General features: G+C 47.2%; 2 protein-coding genes across 2 annotated transcripts in view; both read right to left on the bottom strand.

Annotated features, from left to right (window-relative positions):
* The window catches only part of LOC147737434 (uncharacterized), a 908,239-nt gene that overhangs the window by 310,874 nt on the left and 570,007 nt on the right, over nt 1-27,358 (bottom strand). The gene's annotated exons all lie outside the window — the stretch shown is intronic.
* On the bottom strand, nt 23,841-26,402 carry LOC147737435 (uncharacterized). The gene has a single exon (XM_086929487.1). It carries the CDS (start codon nt 25,757-25,759, stop codon nt 24,461-24,463), a length of 1,299 nt encoding a protein of 432 aa, XP_086785613.1. The 5' UTR covers nt 25,760-26,402; the 3' UTR covers nt 23,841-24,460.

Consider the following 27,358-nt stretch of genomic DNA (forward strand, 5'->3'; position numbering starts at 1 on the left):
ATCTGATGTTTGGGAACCACATTATCTAGAGGGAAAGGTTTCTTGGGCAGAGGCTATTCTATACTGACTGTGAGTGCGTGTATAAGCGTCTACGTGTCTGCATGAGATGCGAGGGGGCATGGGCCTACCATGGTAACAGGAGCTATGAATTACTTGCACGGAGACAGTAAGGCCTGACCCTTTGCTCTGCAGCTGGAAGGATGTTTACTTAAGCTAGTAGGCAGGAATGTATTTTTGAGGAGCGGAGCAGATAATTCGAAGGTTGGAAGCAGTCTTGGCAGGCAACAGGCTGAGCTAAGCACCGTTAGCCGCGCAAGGAGTAAGGTAAAGGTCATGGATACAGAGGCAGCCCCAGGCTGAGGCATTCAGAGTCAGAAGGCAGGAAAAGGCTTGATGGCAGAATTCAGGGCCTACTTCGCCTGGGCTGGAAAACGTAAAAGTATACTACATAAAGACGTTGGCAAGGCATACTTAGGAACGGAATATCGGACCCATTCATGGTGGATCTGAAAGAGGACATGTTAACGTTGGACGCAAATGTATTTGCGTCTTCATAGCTGGCACAGGAGGGAAGTTACATGCACTTTAAGCTTGTACATGGAGACGGTGGGGTACACGTTAGGGAACATTTCTTGACCATAAAATGTATGTTTCCTCAACAGGACAAAGACCCACACCACGTAGGTCCATATTTCTTTAAGAAAAAGTGGCTGTTGTATAGAAAAGGGAGCCCCACTCAGAACCCCCAGCTATTGATCCCTGGTCCATTCAGGGAAAAAATGATGTATCTAGCCCACGGCCACTTATTGGGGGACATTTTGGGGCAGATAAAACTGAAAAACAGATCATGGAACGGTTTTATTGGCCTGGCATATACCAGCATGTAAAAATATACTGCCGAAAATGCCCGGTACGCCAAAAAAATAACAGATACCATCCTCCCACAGCACCCCTTCAACCACTTCCCATAATAAAACCACCCACAAGAAACCTTACGATCCTCAACTGCCAACCTCCTCATGATTTCCCGCACAAATAAGGTCTCCTGGGGCGACAAAAGTTTCACTGTTGCCCCGGCCAGACTGTGGAACACCCTACCTCAGCAAATTAAATCTTGCCCAACGCTAGCGGCCTTCAGGAAGCTTATAATAACCTGGCTTTTCAATCAATGAGTAGCACACCATTTGACTACTGCCTCTTCCGTCCATAGCGCCGAGACACCCACGGGTATTTGCACACTCTACAAATTGCTTAAATAAATAAATATAACCCTTCAGTCTAATAGGTATGGACATAATAGGTCCTTTGTTACCTTCCCGCAGTGGATATTGTTATGTTCTTGTTATGGTAGACTACACCACCCGTTTTCCAGAAGCCATACCCTTACGCAGACCGGATGCCTCTAACATAGCCAAGGCCATGATAAAGTTTTTTTCAAGGGTGTGATTCACAAAAGAGATCTTGACCGATCAAGGGACTCCCTTTGTGTCCCGATTGATGAAGAAAGTCTGTGTGCAGTTAGGGGTCAAACAAATCAGGACAGCTGCCTATCATCCCCAGACGGATGTGTTAGTTGAAAGATAGAATGCCACTATTAAAACCACCCTCAAGAAACTCCTAGCTTTGGAGTCCAGGAAATGCGAGGACATGTTGCCCCTGTCATTATTCGCCATTAGGTGCAAAGAACAAAAAAGTACAGGGTACTCTCCCTTTGAGCTGTTACATGGTCATAAACCACATACCTTTCTAGAGATGGCCCAAGAGAGATGGGAAACAGAACCAAATGATACCAAGCCACTGACAGAATGTCTCTAATTTACGTACCCATCTGGGACAAATCAGGGCTATCGTGAGGAAGCTCAGATAGCACAGAAGGGCCAATACGACAAGGGGACTAAGGAAAGGTCTTTTGAAGTTGGTGACTCATTTATTTCTGTTATTGCTGATGGATATACTCAGTGTTATTAATGATGGCTTCATCAGATCATCAGTTGTTGGAGCAGAGGCAGGGTCCCTATACTATCGTTGAGAAGGTCACTCCTGTGACCTACCGGGTTGAAACTGATCCGGCCAGACTTACCTCTCAAATCTATCATGTGAATTTGCTAAAGAAATGAGAGGGACCCTTGCCAGCAGATGTGAATACGACGGAAGCACACACTCCCTTGTTTAGCCAGTGTATAGACCCTTGCCTTCCACCTGTACTACGATGTAATCTGTCAAAAGTACTAAATCCTTTTCAAGATACTTTCTCTTCATCTCCTGGTAGGACCACGCTCTTTGAACATTCTATAAAAACTCCCACTGGGAAACGGGTACGCCTTAGGCCCTACCGTATCCCGGAGGCTCGTCGCAAGACCATTAGAGATGAAATCCAAAAGATGTTGCAGATGGACATAATCAAACCCTCTGTGAGTGAATGGAACTCACCCATTGTCCTTGTGCCGAAGCCAGATGGCTGGATACGATTTTGTATTGATTTCAGAGAAGTCAACAAGATCTCTGAATTTGATACATACCCACTTCCCAGGGTGGATGAAATGGTTGAGAGAATCATGCAGGCTAAATATATCAGTACACTGGATTTGTGTAAAGGGTATTGGCAGATACCCTTGAGGGAGCAGGGTATAGAAAAGACAGCCTTCTCTACTCCAGATGGGTTATATCAGTTTAAAGTGCTACCCTTTGGGTTGCACGGGGCTTCAGACACATTTCAGAGAGCTATGAATATAGTACTACAACCCCATGAGAGATATGCTGGGGCATATATTCATGACATAATTATTTATAGTGATACCTGGTAACAACACTTATTACATCTCTCCCAGGTGGAACAGACCTTAGGGCAATATGGTCTCAAAATTAATCCAGCTAAAAGTCATCTAGCAACCCAGACCGTCCGATACCTCTGGTATCTATTAGGGGAAGGAGTAATAAGACCACAAAACTCTAAACGGTCTGCCATTTCCCAGATACCTTTACCACAAACCAAGAAAGATCTTCGGGCTTTCCTGGGGTTGCTCGGGTACTATCGCCGGTTTATTCAAAATGCAGCTCCTTTGACTAACCTGCTCCAAAAAACTGTCAAAACAGAGGAAATGCTAAGACACCCAACTACGAAATAGTACAGGCTTTTGAGTCCCTGAAAACATCTCTTACATCTGATACTGTATTAGCTAGTCCTGACTATTCTCTTCCCTTTGTTCTTCGCAGACCCGAGAGCAGAGGACGGCCCGGGACCAGGGTTCGATTCCCGGCGTGGCAGGTTTCTGGACCAGGGTCAGCGGACTCGATAATTCTCTCGCCTCGGTGCCCACTCTGATCAGTGATCACACTCGGCAACTCTGGACATTAGCTTGCCTCATCTTCACTAACGGCTCCACCAGACCGCCGGGGATGCCTGGTCTCACCCTGGAGATACCCATTAAGGGACCATCTCTCAGGGAAGCCAGGAAGGGTTTCGCAGCGGTCGAAGCGCCTTGGGACCCTCCGGGTAAGTAGTGCGCTATATAAATGCCTATACATACATACATACAAACCTATGCCTCAGATCAGGGATTAGGGGCTTTCCTGTCACAAGAAACACCCCAGGGTGAAATCCCATACTATATATAAAACATAAGCTTTTTCCAAGAGAAAAGAATTATGCCACCATAGAAAAAGAAGCTCTAGCCATCAAGTGGGTCACATACATTCTGAGATATTATCTTGAGGGTCGGGAATTTACCTTATACACAGATCATGCCCCTCTAGAATGGCTAGCCAGGAATAAAGGCAACAATGAGAGAGTCCTGAGATGGTTTTTGTCGTTACAACCATATTGATTCCAAACAAAACAGCGGAAAGGAAGCAAACAGGGGAATGTAGATTACCTGTCTAGATTTCCCCCAAAACAGACCCCTAGTAGAAAGACAGCAAGGGAAAGGGGATGTGAGAAACAGAACGCAGGGCTCACCTTTGGCTCGCCATGGAAAGAACATTCTGACTTCCAAAATCAGCGAAGTGCATTTCGGAACCTGAAGGACAACTCGAACAGCCAACAACCATCCCCGTATACTGTGTCTTCACAGAGGGACTACGAAACGACGCCGGAAGTGGGCGAAGTCGAACCCGGAAGTTGTGTCCACGCTTCAATGAAAGGAGGGCGAGACAAGAAGGCGGTGTCTTGGACCAATTGTGGAGAGGAAGCGAGATTGTAGGTGGAGGAAGACGGAGACTGTGGAGGACCCGACGAGGACGACGCGGAGGACGAGGACGCCAGTGGAGGAGACGAACATCCTGACGAGCGGTGGAGTGAGGAGTAGTGGTGCCCACCGGAGTACGCTGGAGAGCAGCCGCAACTCAGGACTAGCGTCTCGGGGGCTAAGGGGAGGGTAAGAGGGAGGAGGGAGGCATACACAATAGAGGGCAGGGTTGTGAAATTGAGGACACAGCCTCAGAAGTACTCTGTGTGGAACGTCACTTACATTCCCTGCAGAATCAACACTTTATCGGTGTGGGCACTGAGTGTTGTTGTCACCTTCTTTTCCATTTCTCAGCATGTTTCCAACTAAGGACCGTTATGGCACGATATTCCTTATTGTTTAAAGCACTTTTCCTTAGTGAGACTGAATCTGAGGAAACCCTTGCATCGGACCCCTACGCACTCCAAGGTGTGGTGACTGGTAGAACCAGACTACCTCCCTAAACAGAGTGATTGACGGCTCTCTTTTCTCTCCTCTCCTATGAGCCTCCGGGGAGACACCATCAAGACTGAGGAGGAGCCGGGAACATCTCCCTCAGAATCCCCGTCCAGCTCAACCAAGAGCGAATTTGGAGAAGAACAGGAGGAAATACACTCTGAGCAAATTACCAAACCCATCCCTGATAAAAAAAAAAACGTACTTTTGGAAAATATATTCAGCCTCCTCACCTGTTTATCAAACCTGCCCTCCCAAATGGGGATATCTTCGACCTCTGTTGGGTGGGGAGGAGGCGAAGCAGTACTGTTTCCTAGTGCGCCATAGCCTTGTGCTCCTGCTTCGGAAACACAAAACTTGCGGCCTAGTGGTGATACCTTGCAGACTTATTGCCTGGGTACCGGACACTCACGCTGCGCGGAGAGCTTTGGATTACCCCGCAGACCAACACCGCGATGTGGAGGTAAATGTAGGTGTTGCCGCTGCGCTGGGGCACTACATGGTGGCTGGATGGTCACGCTGCAGCGGTGGCAAAGAGTAAGGCTGTGTCACTGTTGGCTGTGAGACTCAATGCGGTGAGGTGACTGTCAGAACCCCATGCAGGCCCCGCGAAGGTGATACAAAGAGGAACTGTCCCTGCATCGCCACTGCGCAACAACTAGTTGCTAATATCGCCTTCAAGATCTGACGAGGTGGCCAACAGCAAACAGTACTGGGGCCCGGGTGCACCAGTTTGTATCGGAGGAGGTCTTCTGACTGTGCTGTTGCCCTGCGAGCGCATGCCACCACACCACCACTGTACGGCAAGACTGTCTCCAACACATGGGTGTATCTACAGGGACTTGGTGCGGCTCCTGTGTGTGCAGCCATCAGTTATCTGACGCCTCCCTGGTGCGGTGTCCTAGAACATAGCTGGGATTGTGACCCCCCCGGCCTGCATACATTCCAGTGCAGTCTGGCTTGGATGGTCAGTGCTGCTGCCCGACTCTAAGCTGCAGTAAGTGGAGCTAGGGTAGGATTCCCCGCTTGTGGTTCCGGAGGGAGTTGTTGTATGGGGTCGCCGCTCCTCTACATCATGGGTCGCACCAGGGTCAGACAGGCAACCCCCCTACATCTGACACATACTACAACGAGCGGGGATCAGTCACATGGCTTCGATACTGCTGTGGTACCGCTCATGGGAGCTGAACAGCACACTGATAAGCTAGACTTAATACTATTAGAAATCAGAGATTCACGTACGGCGATTGAAATGCAAATAGGGTCGCTCTTTACTAGCCTCAATCTCGGATCACAACAAACTGACAGATGAGGTAAAATCCAACAAACTTGCTATAGATGATTTGATCCCGCAACAAACTAGGCATACTTCCCAAATGGAACAACTACAACGTCACCTACGGGGGCTTCAAGACAGGGTGGATGATGCCGAAGGGAGATCATGCAGAAATAATGTCTGCATACTGGGAATTCAGGAAAAGAGTGAGGGGTGTAATCCCACCCAATCTGTGGAAAACTGGCTGTGAGAACATGTAGCGAAGGAGGGTCTGACGGATCGCTGTAGTGTGGGAGCGCCACCCAGCCCACTAATAGCATGCATTCTAAATTATGAGGACCGGGACATGATACTACGTGCTGCAAAGGAGAATACCCCTATCCGCTTCGAGAACAAAACGATCTCCCTATACCCTGAATTTTGCACTAGTGGTTTAGAAAGCGAGAGCTACTTTTCAGGATGTTAAAAAGAAACTGAGAGCACACAATCTGAAGTACGCCTTACTTTTTCCAGCCCCATTTGAAAGTCATTTCTGGCCAGAAAACAATATTTTTTGATAACCCTGAGAAAGTGGCGGACTGGCTGGAGATCACCTTCACACCTCCTGTCTCCCAGAACTCGATCCTGCCGAGCAACTCTGCACGAACCTTGCCACAATGTGAAGATGCAGTCAACATGGAGAAGAATCTACGCCGTGGCGATGGGCCTGGTGTGAGCCCATCTCTGGAACAGATCTCGGGCAGCCAGAAGTAAGCTCTTCTGACATCAACAGCTCTGGCGGACCATGATGCCCAGTCCCGTGTGGTGTCTATCCGCTCCTCGGACGAGGTCACAGTTCGTTCAGACTCTGAAACCAGTCTAACATTATTTCAATTAGTTACTCCACAGACTGCGAATGACTATTGAGATGGTATGATAGGCCCTCCGGAAGTTGGTATAGTATGAAGTATTGATTAGTATGACTCAATGTTCACAATGACACTTGGTAACCCCGTTCTTTATGCTTATTTCACGATGATGGGGCTTATGCTGGAGCGATGAGAATAATGTAACTAAATATGGGGTAATGTGTGTTACGACTGTGGTGGTTGCCAACGCGCCCCTACGGTGACTGCATTATGGTATTGTTTATGTAGAGTTCCTGTTGAACTTTTTGTTATGGTTTGGTCCTCGGCTGTTCTCTGGGGTAACCTAGTATTGGGGAGTTTTTATAGTTCTGCAAGCTCAGCTTCAGTATATATGACACCAGATTGGCCTAGTATCCTCTTTGTTCACAATAGATCACCTTACATAGGATCTGATGACACATCCTAGCAAATATAAGTGCAGCTCTTGGAATGTAAGGGGGCTGCATTTTGCTTGATGTATGTCAGGCCTTTGATTCCATACATTAGAATTATATGTTCTACGCCCTGTCCAGATTTAACATACCAGAGGACTACATAAAGTGGGTGAGGCTGTGATACCTAAACCCCACAGAGCGGGCACGTACGGGACAGCATATTTCGCAGCAGTACAGTGTTGCACGACCACTGACTGATTGTCAGTGAAATTGCTCTTCCTCTCTCGCAGCTCCACCATTGAGGCCTTCCCCAGAGCCCCTGCACTCTCGAGTGTTGGTGTTCGAGGCCGTCCTCCACCCACAGGTTTCACCTGCGCCTCATCCCTGGTGGTCCAGTGAACCTCTGTCTCCATTCTCTTGCTCCACTTTTTCTCTTCTTTTTCACTACATTTTCTGTCCTTTTCCCCTCATTTCAAGCTCCCCCCTCCACTCTCCTTCTGTGTCTTTCCTCCGTTTTTCACTCGTTTTTTACCATCATCTTAATCTCCCCCTTTCACTCTCATGTGTCCTCTGTGTCTTTCCTCCACTCTTTCTTGCAGTTTTGCTGCCTTATTTTCACTCTTCTCTCTCTTTTTGCCTTTTTCATTTTGCCTCTTTCAGCCTGTTTTTCCCCGCTGCTGCTGCCCCCGCAGCCCCTCCCCCCCAGCATGACCAGTGTGACTGGCCCAATACAGCTCCCCTCCACATTCCCACCTCCCAGCCCTGCCCAACCCCTACTTAATGGCAGCTGCGCTGGTGGGGCGCCAAAGGCAAGACCATCTGCGCCCAACCGCGACCCGACTGCGACCAGCGCCTAGAACCCTGGAACTCTGCACCGCCAATGCTACGACCCAGCGTCACTCCATGCTCTCAGCCCAGGCCGCAACAACAAGGATCCTATGTAAAGCGCTCTGACACCTTCGGGTAAAGTTCGTTATCTCACGTACCTGCCCTCTCTGTGACCTTTAGAGTATATCCAGTCCTTCCCTTCCCTATGTATATAGAGATAGCTCTAATCACTGGTGTATGCTGTAGACCGTTGTGCTCTCCACCATTCCTATGTGACTCTTAGAGTATATCCAGTCATGTCCTTTCCCCATGTATATAGAGATAACTCTAGCGACTAGTCCTCTATGGGTTAGAGTATATCCATGTGTATCCCTTCCCTATGTATATAGAGATAACTCTAACGACTAGTCTCCTAGGTGACTTTTAGAGTATATCCATGTGTATCCCCTCCCTAGGTTGATAGAGATATTACCAGTATAGGCCTAGAGTATATCCATTTGTATCTCCTCCTCGTGTGATTCTATCTCTTGTACATTTGCAATTTTTTTCTGTTTGTACCTTTTTGTAACGCTTGTAATCCTAAATCCGTATGTTTTCAACTGGTTCTTATGTAATGCAAACATTTGCAATCATTCCACGCTTGTAACCGTCAGTCCTCATGTTTTCAAATGGATCCTATGTAAAGCGCTCTGACACCTTCGGGTAAAGTTCGCGCTATATAAAATTGCATAAATAAATAAATAAATAAAAACAACAACTGCAAACTAGCATCACCAGCCGACACCAACGGACCATTCAGCTGTCACCGCTGCCTTCCCACCTGCAGCATCGCCAAGACCACTGACCCAGCGCAATCCGCAAGCAAGAACACAACCGAACTGAAAACCCTGCAATGCATCCTCCTCAACGTCCGATCCCTCCACAAACCCGCCACCGAAATCTGGGACCTCCTCGAGAGCACTATCCCGGACGTAGCATTCTTTACTGAAACCTGGACCAACACCACTTCGGAACCGGACATCGCCATTGCCATTCCCCAAGGATACAAGATCTCCAGGAATGACCGCTCTACCCATCCGGGAGGAGGAATCGCCATTGTCCACAAATCCACCCTCCACCTGAGCACACTCCCTGACGAGCCCACAGAACTGATGGAACACCTTCACTTCAAGATACTGGCCAGCCCTACCTCCACCCTCCGAGGAACCCTCATCTACCACCCCATGGACCCTGCGGACTTTTCACCAACTCCATCACGGACATCATCTCCCCACATGCCATTGCGTCCACTTTAGGAGAGTAGGATCTGCTTCCTATGGTTACCCCCAATTTTTGCTGTGTTTCACTGGTTTATCGACTTTAGTCTGGATGTGGCCCTGCTAATCAGGACTACAGGAACAAAGGAGGGACCCTGAAAACAGATACTCAGAGAGGCTGGCAGGGAAAATGCAAATACAAGAACGGAACCTCTCTATGGAAATTTCTTACACATTGGTAATATATCCTATATGAATTAAAATAAGTACATTGCCCCACACACATAAATATTTAGAAAAATATATATAATTTCTTTATTTTATACAGATTCCTAATAAGTCAAAACAGTCCACAAATATGTATTCATCATATATAGACTAACTAAATTAAGTATGTACCCCACAAAAACAATTATTACATCCATCCACGCATCTCAATACATTCAGCTCAGTCACACCACTCAAAAACAACACAGTCTCACCATTTTGCACCAACTAAACAACATACACAATTAAAATTAAGTTAACACACTATAAAGGTATACAATAAATATGTACAAAAAGGTAAAAGGGAAGATTCTTTTTAACAACAAAAACAAACGCCGACGCGCGTTTCAGACAGGAAGCATTGGTCCTGAATTCCTTCGTCAGGGCGCATAGAATCAATATAGTCCAATTTAACAGTCTTTATCTTGACTTCATTGTATATAGACTTCAATCCAAATTAATGGTATCAAGGGGGTACACAGGGTACTCAGAGAAACACTCTGAGGCGTTGTTTTGATCAAAGAGTTGAAAATAAAGATCTATAGGGGATAGCGATTCACAAATCCTGGAGCAAAGATATTCGAGTCACTTTCAACCGGGTCGCTCAAGAACAACGTCCGTCGGTCATAGAATAAATCAACTTCCAAGTGCAGATATACTCAGACGGGGATATCACAAAGACGTCCTTGGTAGATTCAACAATATGATTAGGCCTCTTCAGATCAGGCTTTAACCAGGGGAGAGTACACTTATATCCTCCTTTACTCCATACTTACTCAGTCACGGCGGTCCGGAAGACCTGCGTACGTATAGTCCGGCAGACGTCTGCCGGATTATACGTACGCAGGTCTAAGTGTACGCAGGATATAAGTGTACTCTCTATGATACATCCATACCAAATACTCTTAAGTGTATTATAACCTTGCGGTAAATTCTAACTTTGGAATGGCTGCATCAAAACATGTTGTGTTTGGTGTCAAACACTTTGGAATCCTACCCCCCTCCCGCCAGAGCTCCGCCCTTCTAGAGGAAGAAGACATGTATACACTTACTTACCCTGTAAATATTTAAAAGAGCCCCAGCATCACAAAATGGATGCTGCTGCCACAGACACAAGTCTGACCTCCTGCTGCTGGATGCAACTCTGGCAGGAGAGGCTTGGACAATAGGTTTCATGTCCAGGGAGGTGCCAGCCCCAGACAGGCTTTAGTGTATTGGGGCAGGGTGTGTTGCATTCAGTGAATTCTTTTGAGACACTGCCTGGGGCACACAAGGTGTCCCCATGCATTTCTCAGTTCAAACCGGTTGCTGGGGCACTCAGCCCCAGCTCTGGCGTGAATCTGGACAAAGGGGAAGGGGTGTAACCACCCCCTCCCCAGGTCCTCCCATAGGCGGGACATTTAAGTTAGTCCAGCCCCTAAACTTGGTATAAGTATAGAAACCCAGTCACTAAGACTTTAGATTACCCTGGACGAAACTCTGAAACATAAATCTTGGACCTTCGACATTCCATATCGACTGGAAGACGGAAGAAATATCCCTTGGGGTCAAGGAGTGACTCCCCTGTTCAAACAGGTACCAAAGAAGCCTCCCGCAGCATCCCAAAGAATCTGCTACACAGGACACAGACTTCCAGAGGCTGACACGAGTCCCCAGCAAAGCTGAGACCTGTAGCCATCAGGAGAGACGTGGGACCGGAACTCCTCGACATCCTCCACATTTGCTAGTGCATCAACTTCTCAAGTGTTCCAGAAGTTGTGCATTGGGCTACTCGTAGTGCAAGCCCTGAGCAACTTTTGCATCAAAGATTGTGGGCCTACACTCCACGAATATCCCGTGGGCCCACTTTCAGCATTTCAGCTCGAGGCACCTTCGCTATCCCTAGACTGTCAACTGGTGGGTCCCCGCAAAGGACAGTCCTTTGTTTCTTGGGCTTTCCTGGTTGCTCCAGACATGCCCTGACTTCCGTCTAAAGGTGAGTCCCTCAGACCTTGCGAGTCTGCTCCAAAGCCAATCTTGTCATCTTGCATGGGTTGCTTTTGCCAAGGCCTGTTGGGTCCAATCCAGATACCGAAATTGCAGCACTCGACATCCGACGTGGGACAACTCGAATCCAGCTCCTGGTCATCGTTGATGCCTCCTGGTCCTCGTGGCTCAAGAGTCAAGCTTCACCTACATCACTTGAAAGCACCGGAAATCAGCTGGCATCTTCTTGTCGCCATCCTGGTCACTAGCTAGTGACCCAGACTCTGTCCCCTCTGCTTTCAGGTTCTTCAGATCTCCGATCCACCCTTGGATCCATCCGAACACTTTCCTCCTGGTTGCCTGCAGCATTTCTTTGCAGCTCTCCATTGGAAACGACAACGAAACCCGACACGAAAAGACACCTATGCACCCGGCTTCCCTGGGTGAGGTAACACGAGTACTTCGGTGCTCCCGTGAGTCTTGCTCTCAAAGTGTCCAGTACTGAAGGGGTTTTACCGTAGTCCACTCCTAAGTATTCTTTTTCTTTGAAACTGTAACTTTAACTTTCTCTATAGAAGTCAATGGTGATTTGCTGCTGTGTTTAGATACTGCACGTGCCCCCCATGGGTCTCCTGCATCCCTACCTTGGGTGGTTCCTGGTTGCCCCAGCGGTTCTACAGGCCCTAGGCCTTGTCTCTATGCTTAGAGCGGTACTTATACCACTCTCCTAGTATATGGTTTGTGAGGCCCCTAGGGCAAAACGTATACTGTGCTAATTTACTGTGTGCTGTTTAAGTTCTTGTATTGTACTTTTACTTCTAGCCTCATAAAGAGGCTAGAGGAGTCTATTTAGAATAAATACACATATTTTATTTTTATTTTATTTATATACCTGGTGTGGTGCTCTTTTCATTTGGTCATTCAAGAGATTATAGACTGGTAAAACAAGCTGCTTTACATTCCTTCAAGACTTAGCCTGAAGGCTGCTCTCCACCAGCTACCACTAGGATAGCTTTCTATAAAGGTTGTCTAAACAAACCAGGGTGGTTTGGACAGGTGCAAAGTGCTCACTAGAATAGAAGACATCATATGCCAGGCCAACTTCTCACATTCACCAACTACACCCTACTGGGAGACCTCAACTTCCATCTCGACAACCAACTGGACCCCAGCACCACATCCCTCCTGGACAACCTCCACAACATTGGACTCCACCATGCACTCAGCAGGACACACCCTTGACCCCCTCTTCACAACAGGAAACTCCATCACCTTCAGCCACACCCCCGAACTCCCATGGACTGACCATCGATGCGTCCACTTCACCTTCAGAACACCCACCATCCGCAGACACCAGCACCTGCGCCCATGAAGAAACTGGACCAGAATCACTGACGAGCAGCTAACCTCATCACTCAGCAACTCCACCCCAACCATCGTGGAAAACGACGACGCCAACACTGCAGCCCGAACCCTGCACAGATCAATCAATCAATCAATCAATCATAACACTTGTATAGCGCACTACTCACCCGGAATGGTCTCAAGGCGCTTGGGGGAAAGGGTCCGCTACTGCTCGAACAGCCAGGTCTTGAGTTGTTTCCTGAAGGCGAGGTGGTCCTGGGTCAGCCGAAGGTGGATGGGGAGGGAGTTCCATGTCTTGGCCGCCAGGTAGGAGAAGGATCTTCCCCCGGCGGTGGCTCTCTGGATGCGTGGTACGGCGGCGAGGGCGAGGTTGGTAGACCGTAGCTGGCGGGTGGGCGTGTAGAAGGTTAGGCGGTCGTTGAGGTACTTGGGGCCCAGGTCGTGGAGAGACTTGTGTGCGTGGGTGAGGAGCCGGAACGTGATCCTCTTGTTGACGGGGAGCCAGTGCAGGTCTCTCAGGTGGCCGGAGATGTGGCTGCGTCGGGGGATGTCCAGGATTGGTCGGGCGGAGGCGTTCTGGATGCGTTGGAGTCTTTTCTGTAGCTTGGCTGTGGTTCTGGCGTAGAGGGTGGATCTCCGACAGCACCAACAACATAGCCCCTCTCAAGAAAAACAACACCCAAGCCAAGAAAGCTAGATGGTTCACCACCGAACTTCGAGAGTCCAGCCGCACTTGCTTCCCGCCTCGAAAAGGCCTGGAGGAACACCAAATCCACAGAAACCCACAACAGCTTCAGAGCTGCCAACAACCCCCACCACCAACTCATCAGAAAAACAAGGAAATAAGCGATTGAAGACAGAATTTCCACACATACACACAACAGCAAAGAACTCTTCAACATCATCAAGGAGTTCGCCCAACCCACCAGCGAGTCTACCGACATCCCTCCCTCACAAGACATGTGCGACAAACTCAGCATCTTTTTCCACCACAAAATCAAGAGCATCTACGACAACTTCAACGAAGACAACCAACACACTGAACCCTCACCAACCACCCCAGATACCCGGAAGCCAGCGATCGACAACTGGACAGCCCTCACCACCGAAGACACACTGAAGACGATGAAGTCAATCCACTCCGGGGCCCCCACAGATCCCTGCCCCCACCACATTTCCAACAGAGCCACCGACACCATCGCACCCATGCTCTGCCACACCATCCACTGCTCCCTGGCAACCGCCTCGTTCCCTGATGACTGGAAACACACTGAGATCAACCCCCTCCTGAAGATACCCTCAGCGGACCCCACCGACCTCAAAAACTACAGACCCATCTCCCTGCTCCCGTTCCCAGCGAAAGTCATCGAGAAAGCCATCAACAGCCAACTCGCCACATTCATCAAAGAGCACAACATCCTCGACTTCTCCCAATACGGCTTCAGAAAAAACCACAGTGCGGAACCCGCCCTCCAAGCCCCAACAGACAACATATGTACCTTACTGCAAAAATGAGTGCTCATCCTCCTCGACCTCTCAGCGGCGTTCGACGGAGTCTCTCACCGCACCCTAATAAACAGACTCCACGACTCAGGGATCAAAGACAAGTCCTTTGAGGGGATCCGCTCCTTCTTTTTTGGCAGAACGCAGCGGGTCAAACTCCCCCTTTCCTCTCGGACCCTACACCTACCACCTGCGGAGTCATCTAGAGGTCCTCCCTCTGCCCTACGCTCTTCAATGTCTACATGGCTCCGCTCGCCCCCATTGTCAGAACCTATGGACTCAACATTGTGTCATACGCAGATGACACCCAACTCATCCTCTCCCTATCCAACGAACCCAACACCACCAGATACAACTTTCAAGAAGGCATGGGAGCTGTCGCCAAATGGATGAAAAACAGCTGCCTACAACTAAACACCAACAAAACGGAAGTACCCATCATGGGCCCAAATCCAGACAACTGAAACGACACCTGGTGGCCCCCTGCACTCAGAAGCCCGCCCACCCCCACTGACCATGCACGCAACTTGGGAATCATCCTGGACTCAGAGCTCAAAATAGACTGCCAGATGAACTCTGTCTCTTCCTCCTGCTTCCACACCCTCCACCTCCTTCAAATGGATCCCCCTCGAACACAGAAAGACCGTCACTCATGCCCTGGTCACCAGCAGGCTCGACTACGGCAACGCACTCTATGCCGGAATAAAGAAAAACCTCACCCGGGAGCTACAGAACATCTAAAACGCCGCCGCAAGACTGGTCCTCAACTTGCCAAGACACTGCCACATCTCCCAGGACCTGCGCACACTCCACTGGCTCCCCATCGAAACTAGAGTCACCTTCAAGATGCTAACCTACGCTCACAAGGCCCTCCACGACACCGGCCCAGCATACCTGAACAGCCAATTCAAATTCCACACACCCCAAAGGACCCTACAATCAGCCCAGCTCTCCTACACGCTGAGGTCCCCGGCACCATAAAGACAAGATCGGGAGGCCGCTCCCTCTCCTTCAGCGCGGCCAGAGTCTGGAACGATCTTTCGCTCCACCTCAGACAGATAACATCGCTCTCCGTCTTCACAAGAAACCTCAAATCCTGGCTCTTCGACAGACCCCCTCCTTGATGGACTGGAACCTGCGAACACCCCCCACACCCGACAGTGCCTTGAGACCCTTACGGGTGAGTGGTTGCGCTTAACATAACAAACACCTGATTTGCACGGGGTGCCAGACAGGGCTGCCCATTATCGCCCCTATTATTAATCTTGGCTTTGGATCCTCTCCTGCATTAATATATCGGGTCATAAGGGGATTGTACTGGGGCCCAACACACATAATGTCTCTGCTTATGCAGATGATTTAATTCTATATTTCAAGAACCTAGACGAGGAATATGAACCTATACCTTCCACCTTTGACACGTTCCAGCGGCTTTCCGGGCTCTCGATAAATGAGAACAAGTCCTATGTCTATTTCTTTACTGACACAACACGTGGTGGTCCTCTAGGCTTTGGGAAATGGATGTTTCAAATAGCACCTACTACCTTCAAATACCTAGGAATCCACATATACAGGGAAACGACAGATCTTCTAGATGGTAACTTACACCTCGCAATCCCTGCCCTCAAGTCACAAATAAAGTTCTGGACTTCCCTGCCTGTATCGGTAGTGGGCAAGGTGGCAATCGCCAAAATGGTGATGCATCCTAGATTGTTATATTATTTCACAAATTTGTCCATTATGGTCCCGACATAGGTGTTTAAAATATTTTCCTCCCTATTGATTGATTTAATCTGGGGAAGGGGTCGAAGGCGCATTGGAATCGCGAAGCTGCAATTAGACACTAAACAAGGAGGTCTGGGGGTTACGGACCTGAAAGCTTGCTGCTACGCAAGCCAGTTACAATGGCTAGGGTATTGGGTGGTGGGACGTCACCTGCAGGAGATTGGTATGTCTCAACTGACATGGCAAAGAGACATACATATACTCTTATTACCCAACAGCAAAATTCCTCTGACCGCGCCTCATTTGTTGAGGGTCGCGTTGTTGTATTGAAGGAGTGCTTTAAGGTACAACAAAACGGTGGCTCCATACGCCCCCACTATAACCCTTTTGGGAATCCACTCACAGTCGGGCATAGTTACAAATAGAAGAATGTTGGCCTGGGGGGATGCGGGAGTGCAAACAGTGGGAATGATTCTTCTGGACGGTGCCCTGATGCCTCACGTTGTCTTTGTCCGAGAGCATGGAGTACTGAACACACTGTTTCTCCTGCACGCTAGTGTTTTTTGCTACATACGTAACACTTGGGCCCCAGGGGGGATAGAACCAGCAACGCACAAACTACATACTTTGCAATATTTGATGGGGAATGGTCACCCTTTAACGAGGTGGCTATACAGAGGGATCTGCACGATAGCAGCTGTGCCACTCCAACCATACTATAACAGATAGGACGCAGATGTGGGCCGAGCACTCACTGACAAAGAATGGGGCACTATTTTGGAATACCCTAGGAAAGTAACAAGGAACCCTGAATTTAAGTTTAAACAGCTCATGCTCCTACATAGGGCCTACCTGACCCCACGCAGGCTGAGTTCTATGTTTCCAGACTCAGTGGATGTTTGTCAGCGCTGACACTCCTCGGCAGCGGGTCTGATACATATGTTGTGGAGCTGCGCATGACTACGACACTATTTTTTTTTATATTTCTTTTTATTAATAGAGAAAAACAAGAGGAATAATACACATAACGGGCATCATACAATAGGGTACTTTTCAATGGTGAGCAGGCGTATAAACCAATATGATAAAATCAAGCACGGGGTATGAAATGGCAGCATTAATAGGTACGTGAAAGAAGAAAACAGTACAATCAACAACCCCGTTAAGCTGAAACCTTCAAGGCCCGTCCACCCACGACTCAGGATAATTAACCCCTTGCGTGCAGCCGCTTTTCCCCCCCGGTGCTGAGCCCTAATAAAAACGGGTGTGGTCATGACGGAACGGTTCTGTCATGAGCACAGCTCAACCGTAGCTCATGACGGAACCGTTCCGTCATGAGCATCGAAGGGGTTAAGACTAGAGTAGACATCCAGAAATGTGGAAAAGGATCAAATCAGGATTCCCCCCAATCTGCACCCCTGCAATGGCTACGGCCTGCCCCCACTAGCAGCGTGCCTGTCGCCCAAAAACTAAGACCTAAAAGTAGGAAAGAGTAGCGGAGGAGATATCATACAGGCTTCCGGTCTCCCGTATTCCCCGCCAGAAGCAAACCACTCCTAAGTGTGGTCAAAACATTGTGTAAACAGCGATTACAAGCCAAACAAACCGGGGAAGTTTACAAAAACTGCCCGCCTCCCGCCTCATTATAAGCTGCAAGTCCCGTTTCAAATGAAGTCTTTATATTAAACCCAGACAATAGACCTCATCCCTGGCCCCTGCGATCTTTCGTGCGAACTCTCTCCGCTCGAACCGCCATCTTGAGAGGAGAATCAAAACGTTCAAGAGAGTCAAAACCAATAACAGTAGGATCGACACCATACACTCAACCCCGCTACGTTATTGCCCATTCCGGCAGAGACAGATGAGGTTGAAAAACATGATTGCTGCTTCAGGACAGAAGAAGAGACAAAAGGGAGAGTAGATTTGCAGGACACTCCCCTCCCTGAATGTAATGATGCTTTATGGGTTGATGGTTCATGTTTCAAGTTGCCAAATGGTGATACGACTGCAGCATATGCCGTGACGACATTACAAACGATTGTAGAGACAGCTCGCATCCCCCACAATTCCGCGCAACAGCAGAGTTAGTCGCACTCACAAGAGCGTGTGTGTTGGCGAAAGGAAAACGAGTGAATGTGTATACGGATAGCCAATACGCCTTTGGCGTAGCCCATAGATTTGGAAAATTGTGGCGTGAACGTGGGTTCCTGACGTCACATGGTGCAAAAATTCAACATGGCCAGCTAGTACACGACCTTCTCGAGTCACTGACCTTGCCCCTACAAGTTGCAATTGTGAAATGCAGTGCACATAGAAAGATTCAAGATGATGTTGGTCGAGGGAATGCATTTGCTGACGAGGTCGCGAAAGAGACTGCAAGGAACACAATGAGTCGGATGTATGTTGTAGGTCCTGCTAGATGGACCCCTGACGTGGGTATGTGTGAGGACACCATCGAAAGCGTGAAATCTATAAAAGCTGATGCGACTGAGAAAAAGGTGAATGAATGGAGAGAAAGCAAGGGTAGATTAGATGCAAATGGTTGTTGGGTCGAACTGTCAGAACATCAGCGATGGATGTTACCTGACGCTTATGTGCTCGCAGTGGTGACGATAGCCCATGGAATGGCGCACATCAGTGTGAAAGGAATATGTAAGCTGTTGGCCCCAGTATGGCAGAATAGTGGTATCCCAAAATGTGCAGAGAATTTGGTTAGAAACTGTATGGTGTGTTTGAAGCACAATCCCGGTAGGGGAACCCCAACTCCAACTGGTCATTTTGCACCTCCAACGTATCCGTTCGAGGTCTTGCAGCTCGATTTCATCCACATGGAGAGGTGTAATAATCTGAAGTATGTGCTTGTTGTCGTTTGCGCCTTCTCCAGGTGGCTAGAAGCGTACCCCCTTAAGGACAACACTGCATTGTCAACTGCCAAAGCCCTTGTCAAGGAATTCTTCCCTAGATTTGGCATGCCTAGGATTGTCTGGAGTGATAATGGAAGTGAATTCGTGGGACGAGTGGTGAAGAGCGTGTGCGAGTGTCTAGGCATCCACCAGAAATTCCACGCTGCAAACCACCCCCAATCGGCAGGATAGGTAGAGTGCTATAATGGCACGTTAAAATTGAAATTGGCCAAGATCCAAGCCAGCACAGGTCTTAAGTGGCCAGACGCCTTGCCTTTAGCACTCCTGTCAACCAGAATGACTGTCCATTCCAGGTTAGGGCTTAGCCCACACGAAATTGTGTTTGGCCGCCCAGCTAACATCTGGGGTGTGCCCAGACCAAAAAAAAACTGAAGGAAATAGAGTACCCTGCACTGCTTGACTATTTGCACGAATTGACAACTAAACTGCATGTTTTACATCAACAGGTCCACAGCTCCTCTCCACCGGCGTCTGACGGTCCAGGTCACGCCATCGAACCTGGCTCCTGGATCCTAGTTCGGAACTTCAGGCGAACAAAGAACGAGGAGCCTCGCTGGACCGGACCTTTCCAGGTCCTGCTATCTACCCGCTCTGCAGTACGTGTCCACGGGAAAAAACACTGGGTGCACGGCGCCCATTGCAAAAGGGTCCCGCTGCCCCTTCCATATGACCGGTGGGTCCAGCAAGGAGTCACTGACTCCGAGACAGAGTCCATACCTCGCTTCGTCCCCTTCAGCGATGCACGACTAAAAGGAACTGGTACCAACAAAGAGAGCGATTGTATTTTGCAAGAATCTGTGCCACCGTCAATGTAGTTGGACACTACAGAACCTGAAACATTGTTTAAAGATCACACCGTACCTGGGAAAGAACGATATAATCTGAGGTCAAGACCAAGGAACTGACATAATCAAATTAGTGCGATTTTCCCTTTTCCCCATGAACTATTTTTGATTTTACAGCTCTCTCTCCCAGGGAACTAGCTCATTTTTGATATTCGAACCGCCATCCGGTTCTGCTGCTAGGGCCGCGGTTGAAGTCTGAGGAGTGCAGCTGGGGACGCCTAGGTCAACGGTTCTGGTCGGTCTGAGGGAATTACCCCGGACTGGACAGAGCGCACTTCTTGGCAGAAGCAACCTCCCACCACGGGCAGCAACCAGAGGATGGAGTTTCCGAGGGTAGAGAGACCTGCTAGACACATGAACTTTAAAAAGAAAATATGCACTGTAATGGCAAGAAAGAGATTCTTGATAATATGTATTTTGATGATATGTAGCATAACGATGTTCTTGATTGGTTATACCTTATCCACGTTACAAGTCACCTTTGTAAACAACACTCAGCCCACACATTCTCCAACTGTTTCTTTACACTCCTTTCACCCTCTTCCTGAACACGAGTCTGCCAGAAGACTAGAGTTTGTAAATAACTCCTTCATACAGCTCCTACACCAGCACCAGTCTATAATGAACACATCGAATTGTTGGATATGTGGACTCATGCCACACACAACAGATAAGGGCATCCCATACTTCATCCTGCCATTCAGTTATTATGGTTCTCTGTGGGCTTTCCAGACCTTGTTCCTGTTCGCCCTAGAACCATACCCGCCCCGTTCTACAGAGAGCGATTCCAGCAACAAGGCAATGGTGGCAGGAATAAGAAATATGAGTAGGGATATTGACACGTATCAAACGATTCCTAAAGATGAACTGACTCCCTACAGTCGCTGGAATGTAACTAAATATGGGATCTCTTTGAATAAAAGCCAGAAAACAAAGAAGTCCTCCCCAGTCTGGATAGTGCCCCACCGAGGCCACTTATGTCTGCAAGGTATTGGCAGGGATCCCAAAGCACAGTTAGGGAAGAGCGTATGCACAGAAACATACGTGTTCGCTTCCCGTACTTCCCCTCCATTCTTGGCAGCTAAAGGCACCTATTTCGTCTGCCATGACAAAGCCTACACATGGTTGCCCCCTGACTTCTCGGGCACATGCTTTATCTCGTTTCTGCTGCCACCCACCTACACGGCCGGGGCAGATTACCATTGGACAAGGACAGTTAGGGGTGTCGTGAGTCAAGACGCCACGCGGGTCAAGAGTTCGGAGACTTCGCGAAGGGTTTTCTGCCATTTTGGGGGCCTATGGTGAACAGCAGGAACATTCGACAATTGACGAGGATAGTTGATTCCGCCGTGATCGAAACGGCCGGTGCCCTTAGCAACCTGACAGCTGAACTTCAGTCGGATCGACTTATGACACTTCAGAACAGGGTTGCCCTAGATGTCATACTTGCAGACCGTGGTGGTGTATGTAGAGTGATCCAATCTAGTTGCTGTATTTTCATCCCTAATAATGCTCCGACAGTGTACCAGGCCATCTCCAAATTACACAAAATCTCTGATTCCCTTCACGTGGAGAAAGGGGATTGGTCCCTGCTAGGGTGGTTCTGGGAACTGATCTCTGCCTGGGGATGGAAAATTCTGATCTTCATTGGGATGATCTTAGCCATTCTGTTTATGTTCTGCCTGTTTGTGCAGTGCGCTCCTGCAATATGTGGCCTCTGCGGTACATCATGTGTTAGGAAGCCTGTGTCAAGGGACGAATTGAGTAACAGGATGATGCTACAGCAGCATCTTCATGAATTCATGAATACAGATTTGGACTCAGATTAGCATGAGTTTATTGCCTTATATGAGGGCAAAAGGAGGGTCTGTGGTACTGAAATTCCGGACCCTGCTATAACCTGGTACCGAGGTCCAACACTCGTGTCATAAAATATCGTCGTACCATGACGAATTTGGTATCGACAGACCGCTAATGGTTAGGACATTATCCCTATGCATTTGCGTCATGATTGAGTGATGCTAACACCCTTAAATCGTGGTTTCCGTTCCGAACCCTCGGACTCCATTTTGTGAGCGGCATCCATCTTATGGCTTGCCCTCATATAAGTCAATTGATTAAGGCCAAGCTTGATCTGAAAGGACACGTCCACCTTAGCTGACTTCCCCATGACCTGGCCGAGCTGACTCCACTGCCTCCAGCCAAACCTGTTTGGGCAGCTCCTCGCCCAGTGGCCGAGTAAGATAGCATCAAGGCACAGCATGCCATAAACCATTCACCACCTACAGATCATGTTTTCCATACACATACACCTTTCCATGTTTCTTGTTTATGGCCAGTTTTACGATGAGGAGGCGCCCGACTTTATTGGTGTTTCATCGATATCTGATGGGAGTTCTGGGCCTGGCTGGGTAATCCATCACAAATTGGACGTCTAAAATATGTGCTGACCAGCATGACTTCGCTCTTTGTATTATTGTAGAAATATGTGTATAACCATATCATAAACACAAGAATTCTTGCCTGCAGCTGTTATTTTCGTATATAAGGTGAAGGCTGGTTCTGTAAAAACGAACAGTCTCCTGAGAATATACGACCCGTGCTTTTGTACTTCTAGGATGCTTGTTACCTGGTTGCAACCAATAAAACTCTATCTCTGACTTCAACTAGAAGACTCTGTGTTTCTGTGGTCCGGAACAGGGAGAACCCAGAGGTCTTCGGGTGTGGTCCCCTAGCACCACCGGGTCTCTAAAAACCCGGCACCTCATCGTGTGCTTATGACGAGCTGAGCTCGTCATGAACCATGGAAATCTGAAAAGTTTAGCACCAAGCGGGAATTGCTGTAGCAGTCAAGGTGTTAATGATGCATAAAATGACCAAAACCACAGCCAGCTCTGAAGAATCTTTCTTTTGTGCTTGTTAAATTGTTTTGAGTGTGTTGGGTTTATATGTTTTATTACTAATCTCTAAAATGAGCTGAAAATACCCTTGTTAGTCCAAGCATTGTTCATGGTGTTGATTTTACAGGTAGCATGGTCTGGTGTTTTTGGATTTCTTTCGTTAAAACTCTCTCACAGAACAAAAACAAACAATGTTTCTTTACTTTTAGTCCACTTTGTTCTAGTCTCCCAATGGGTTTCCTGATATTTCATGTTGTTCCTAGCTGTAGGGAAATAAACAATAGCAGAGAATAGACACTTTCATTGATGGTGATGGTGGAGTGCTCGCTGATTTTTTTTAGGTTTGAAGATTGATAAAAAGCTTTTTGCACGTTCACTGCCATGATATGGCTTTTCTCCTGTGTGACTTCGCTGATGAATCCTTAATGTTGAAGAATCACAAAAGCTACTTCCACATTCCTTGCAATGGTATGGTTTTTCTTCAGTGTGTGTTCGATGATGTCCATGTAGAACTGATAAGCAACAAAATCTCTTCCCTCATTCATTGCACTGGAATGGTTTTTTCCCCTGTGTGTGTTTGTTGATGATACATTAATCCTGAAGAGGAACTAAAACTACTTCTACATTCACTGCACTTGAATTGGTTTTGTTGTAGAGATTCTGCACATACAGAACTATGCACAAGAAAATAGGCCGTTAGTGCAAGATTAGTTGTACTGCACTTACACCTAGGAACTAAAACTACTTCTACATTCACTGCACTTGAATTGGTTTTGTTGTAGAGATTCTGCACATACAGAACTATGCACAAGAAAATAGGCCGTTAGTGCAAGATTAGTTGTACTGCACTTACACCTAAGAACCCACAATCCCTAGACCAACTAGCTATAGTGTCTCATTAGCTCTCTAGACCTTCCGAAGATACCTAATGCTTAGACAAACCCAGAACACGGAACTCCCGACGTCTCGATACCCGTTTGCTCACTCACCCTGGCTTGTCCACACCAAATAATGCAGAGTCTATGTAAAGTTTCAAATGTTTATTTTTCAACTAACAAACTCTCTGTGTTGTTCTATAATGCAGTAAACGAGCTAGCACCAGCAGAATAATACATAAGATAAAAACAATGATCAAAGTTACAATACCATAAAACAAGAAGGGGGAGATAATTCTGAATGACCAGTGGATAATATGGCTATAATGACTAGATCACCCTCCCCTGGTAGAATTATGTATATTATATAAAAGAAGATCTCTGGGACAATTCTGGGGAACCCCTCACCATTGAACGTAGGAGTAAGGTTACATCATAGGCTCAGCAAGGCTCTTGTTCGTAAAAGGAAATCTTCCGTCTGTCTTGAGGAAGGGCTGCATGTTAGTATAATGCAAGCCTTTCTCAATCGTGCCAAGAAGTGCCTAATGTTATGTCTAGGTAGGACGAACTGACCAGAACTGGAAAGCACAGTGGCTTGATTTTCAACCTTGTATGCTGTGAGCAAACTATAACAATATGAGCTCATGTGGGCACAAAGGCGTCTTGCACAAGAAGATACAGAGTGTTGTGCGCAAAAATATAAAAACACACAGCTAAAATAGTTGCTAAGGCTAACTTTAGCAAAGAATAGCGTGACCCTAGGGGCCGCACTACAGTTTTTTCCCAGTGTGTGCTCGCTGATGCCATCTTCGGTTTGATAAATCACAAAATCTCTTCCCACATACATTGCACTGGAATGGTTTTTCCCCAGTGTGTGTTTTCTGATGTTGTGTTAGGTATGATAAGAGGCAAAATCTCTTCCCACATTCACTGCAATAGTATGGTTTTTCTCCAGTGTGTGTTCGCTGATGATTCCTTAATGTTGAAGATACACTAAAACTACTTCCACATTCACTGCAATGGTATGGTTTTTCCCCAGTGTGTGTTCGGTGATGCAGTTTTAGATGTGATAAATCACAAAATCTCTTCCCACATTCATTGCACTTGAATAGTTTTTCCCCAGTGTGTGTTTTCTGATGTCGCTTTAGGTGCGATAATGTATGAAAACTCTTCAGACATTCACTGCAATTATATGATTTTTCCCCTTTGTGTGTTTGTTGATGATACTTTAATCCTGAGGAGGATCTAAAACTCCTTCCACATTCACTGCAATGGTATGCTTTTTCTCCAGTGTGTGTTCGTTGATGAACCTTTAATGTTGATGAGTCACTAAAACTACTTCCACATTCACTGCAATGATATGGTTTTTCCCCTGTGTGTGTTCTCTGATGGAGTTTTAGGTACGATAATTGACTAAAGCGCTTCCCACATTCACTGCAATGGTATGGTTTTTCCCCTGTGTGTGTTCGCTGATGTCTATGTAGGACTGATAAGCGACAAAATCTCTTCCCACATTCATTGCACTGGAACGGTTTTTCCCCAGTGTGTGTTTTCTGATGCTCCTTTAGGTGCGATAATTTAGCAAAGCTCTTCAGACATTCACTGCAATTATATATTTTTTCCACTGTGTGTGTTTGTTGATGATACCTTAATACTGAAGAGGAACTAAAACTACTTCCACATTCACTGCAATGATATGGTTTTTCTCCTGTGTGTGTTCTCTGATGCTGTTTTAGGAGTGATAATCGACTAAAGCTCTTCAGACATTCACTGCAAGGATATGGTTTTTCTCCAGTGTGTGTTCTCTGATGCCGTTTTAGGTATGATAATAGAGTAAAGCTCTTCAGACATTCACTGCAAGGATATGGTTTTTCTCCAGTGTGTATTCTCTGATGCCGTTTTAGGTATGATAATAGACTAAAGCTCTTCAGACATTCACTGCAAGGATATGGTTTTTCTCCAGTGTGTGTTCTCTGATGCTGTTTAAGGTGTGGTAAATATATAAACCTCTTCCCACATTCATTGCACTTGAATGGTTTTTCTCCAGTGGGTGTTCGCTGATGACTCATGAGTTTAGATGATTCCGTAAAACTACTTCCACCTTCACTGCAATGATATGGTTTTTCCCCTGTGTGCGTTCGCTGCTGCTTTTTTAGGCCTGATAATTGACTAAAGCTCTTCAGACATTCATTGCATTTGTATGGCTTTTCCCCTGTGTGTGTTCTCTGATGCAGTTTTAGGCTTCATAAATATACTCTGTGGTTTATACAGCAGAACCCCCTTTCTTTTAACTTTTAGTTAACTGTGCTTTTCGCTGGTTGATGTGGAATGGCCTGAAGGAGTTTAAAATACACCTCTAGCTCTGAATGGTGGTCTTATATCACTTTAGGAAGCAGAGTACTGCTGTAACCACCTCATGATCCCAGCTGGTATTGGACATGTTTACACAAGAAGTGTTTGATCAGTGTTGTCTTAATTTTTTAGAGGTCATTTCTTCATCTTGAGGCACGGAGGTGCACAGCTGAGACTCGTAGAACCACCAAATTGCCCTTGACGGTACTTCAAAGATCTGTCAGTTAATGTTCAGGTTCCGCTGCCTTTGTCGGCACTTATGTTTTCCTGAATACTGGAACTCAATTTTTCGAACTTTGCTTTGCAGATTTACAGTATTATCTTCATTATTCTTAAACATTCTGTGCAGTCAAGGATAGTTTTCTGTCGGATGTAAAGAGATTTAAATTACTTAAATGGAAAATACCAGAATGTGCATATACATTTTTTAATTGATTGTAAAAGCATCTCATTTATTACAATTGTTGAAACTTATGAAGACATATTTAAGACACATTTAACCACACAGAGATATTTGCATAAAACTTCCTTTGAACATGCCACAATCTTATTTATTTCAGCAAAGATGTTCATAGAGTAACTTAGCAAACAAGAATTTACAATGCAATGGTCTCGCCTTTGCCAAAGTTAGAGCTATTGGCATTGTAAATGACAATTTTTTTATTTATGTGTTGGTTTTAAAAACAGATAAATAAATGGCATTGTCATTTACAATGTCAATAGTTTAATCTCTCGCAAATGGGAGAGCTATTGCATTCGCACCCACCCACACACCCACAGAGAACCACACACATACACAGAGAGCCCCCCCCACACACAGAGAGCCACACACACAAACACAGAGCCCCACCCACACACAGCCCCAGACACACAGCCACACACACACAGCCACACACACACAGCCACACAGTCCCACACACACACAGCCCCACACACACACAGCCACACACACACACAGCCACATACACACACACAGAGCCCCCCCCCACACACACACACACACAGAGCACCCCACACACACACACACACACAGAGCACCCCACACACAAGAGCCCTAGACACACACACAAATCCGCAGACACACACACAGAGCGCCCCAGACACACGCACACAGCGCCCCAGACACACACACACAGAGCCACACACACACAACGAGGAACAGGGGGGCAGAAAAGCAAGCACAATGAGGCAACAGGCGGTGGGGGGCAGAAAAGCTAGCACAACGCGGAACAGGGGGTGGGGGGGCAGAAAAGCGAGCACAATGAGGCAACAGGGGGGTGGGGGGCAGAAAAGCGAGCACAACAAGAAACAGGGGG

The sequence above is a fragment of the Lissotriton vulgaris genome, chromosome 1_1 (genome assembly GCF_964263255.1).
Source record: "Lissotriton vulgaris chromosome 1_1, aLisVul1.2, whole genome shotgun sequence".
NCBI classification, from domain to species: domain Eukaryota; kingdom Metazoa; phylum Chordata; class Amphibia; order Caudata; family Salamandridae; genus Lissotriton; species Lissotriton vulgaris.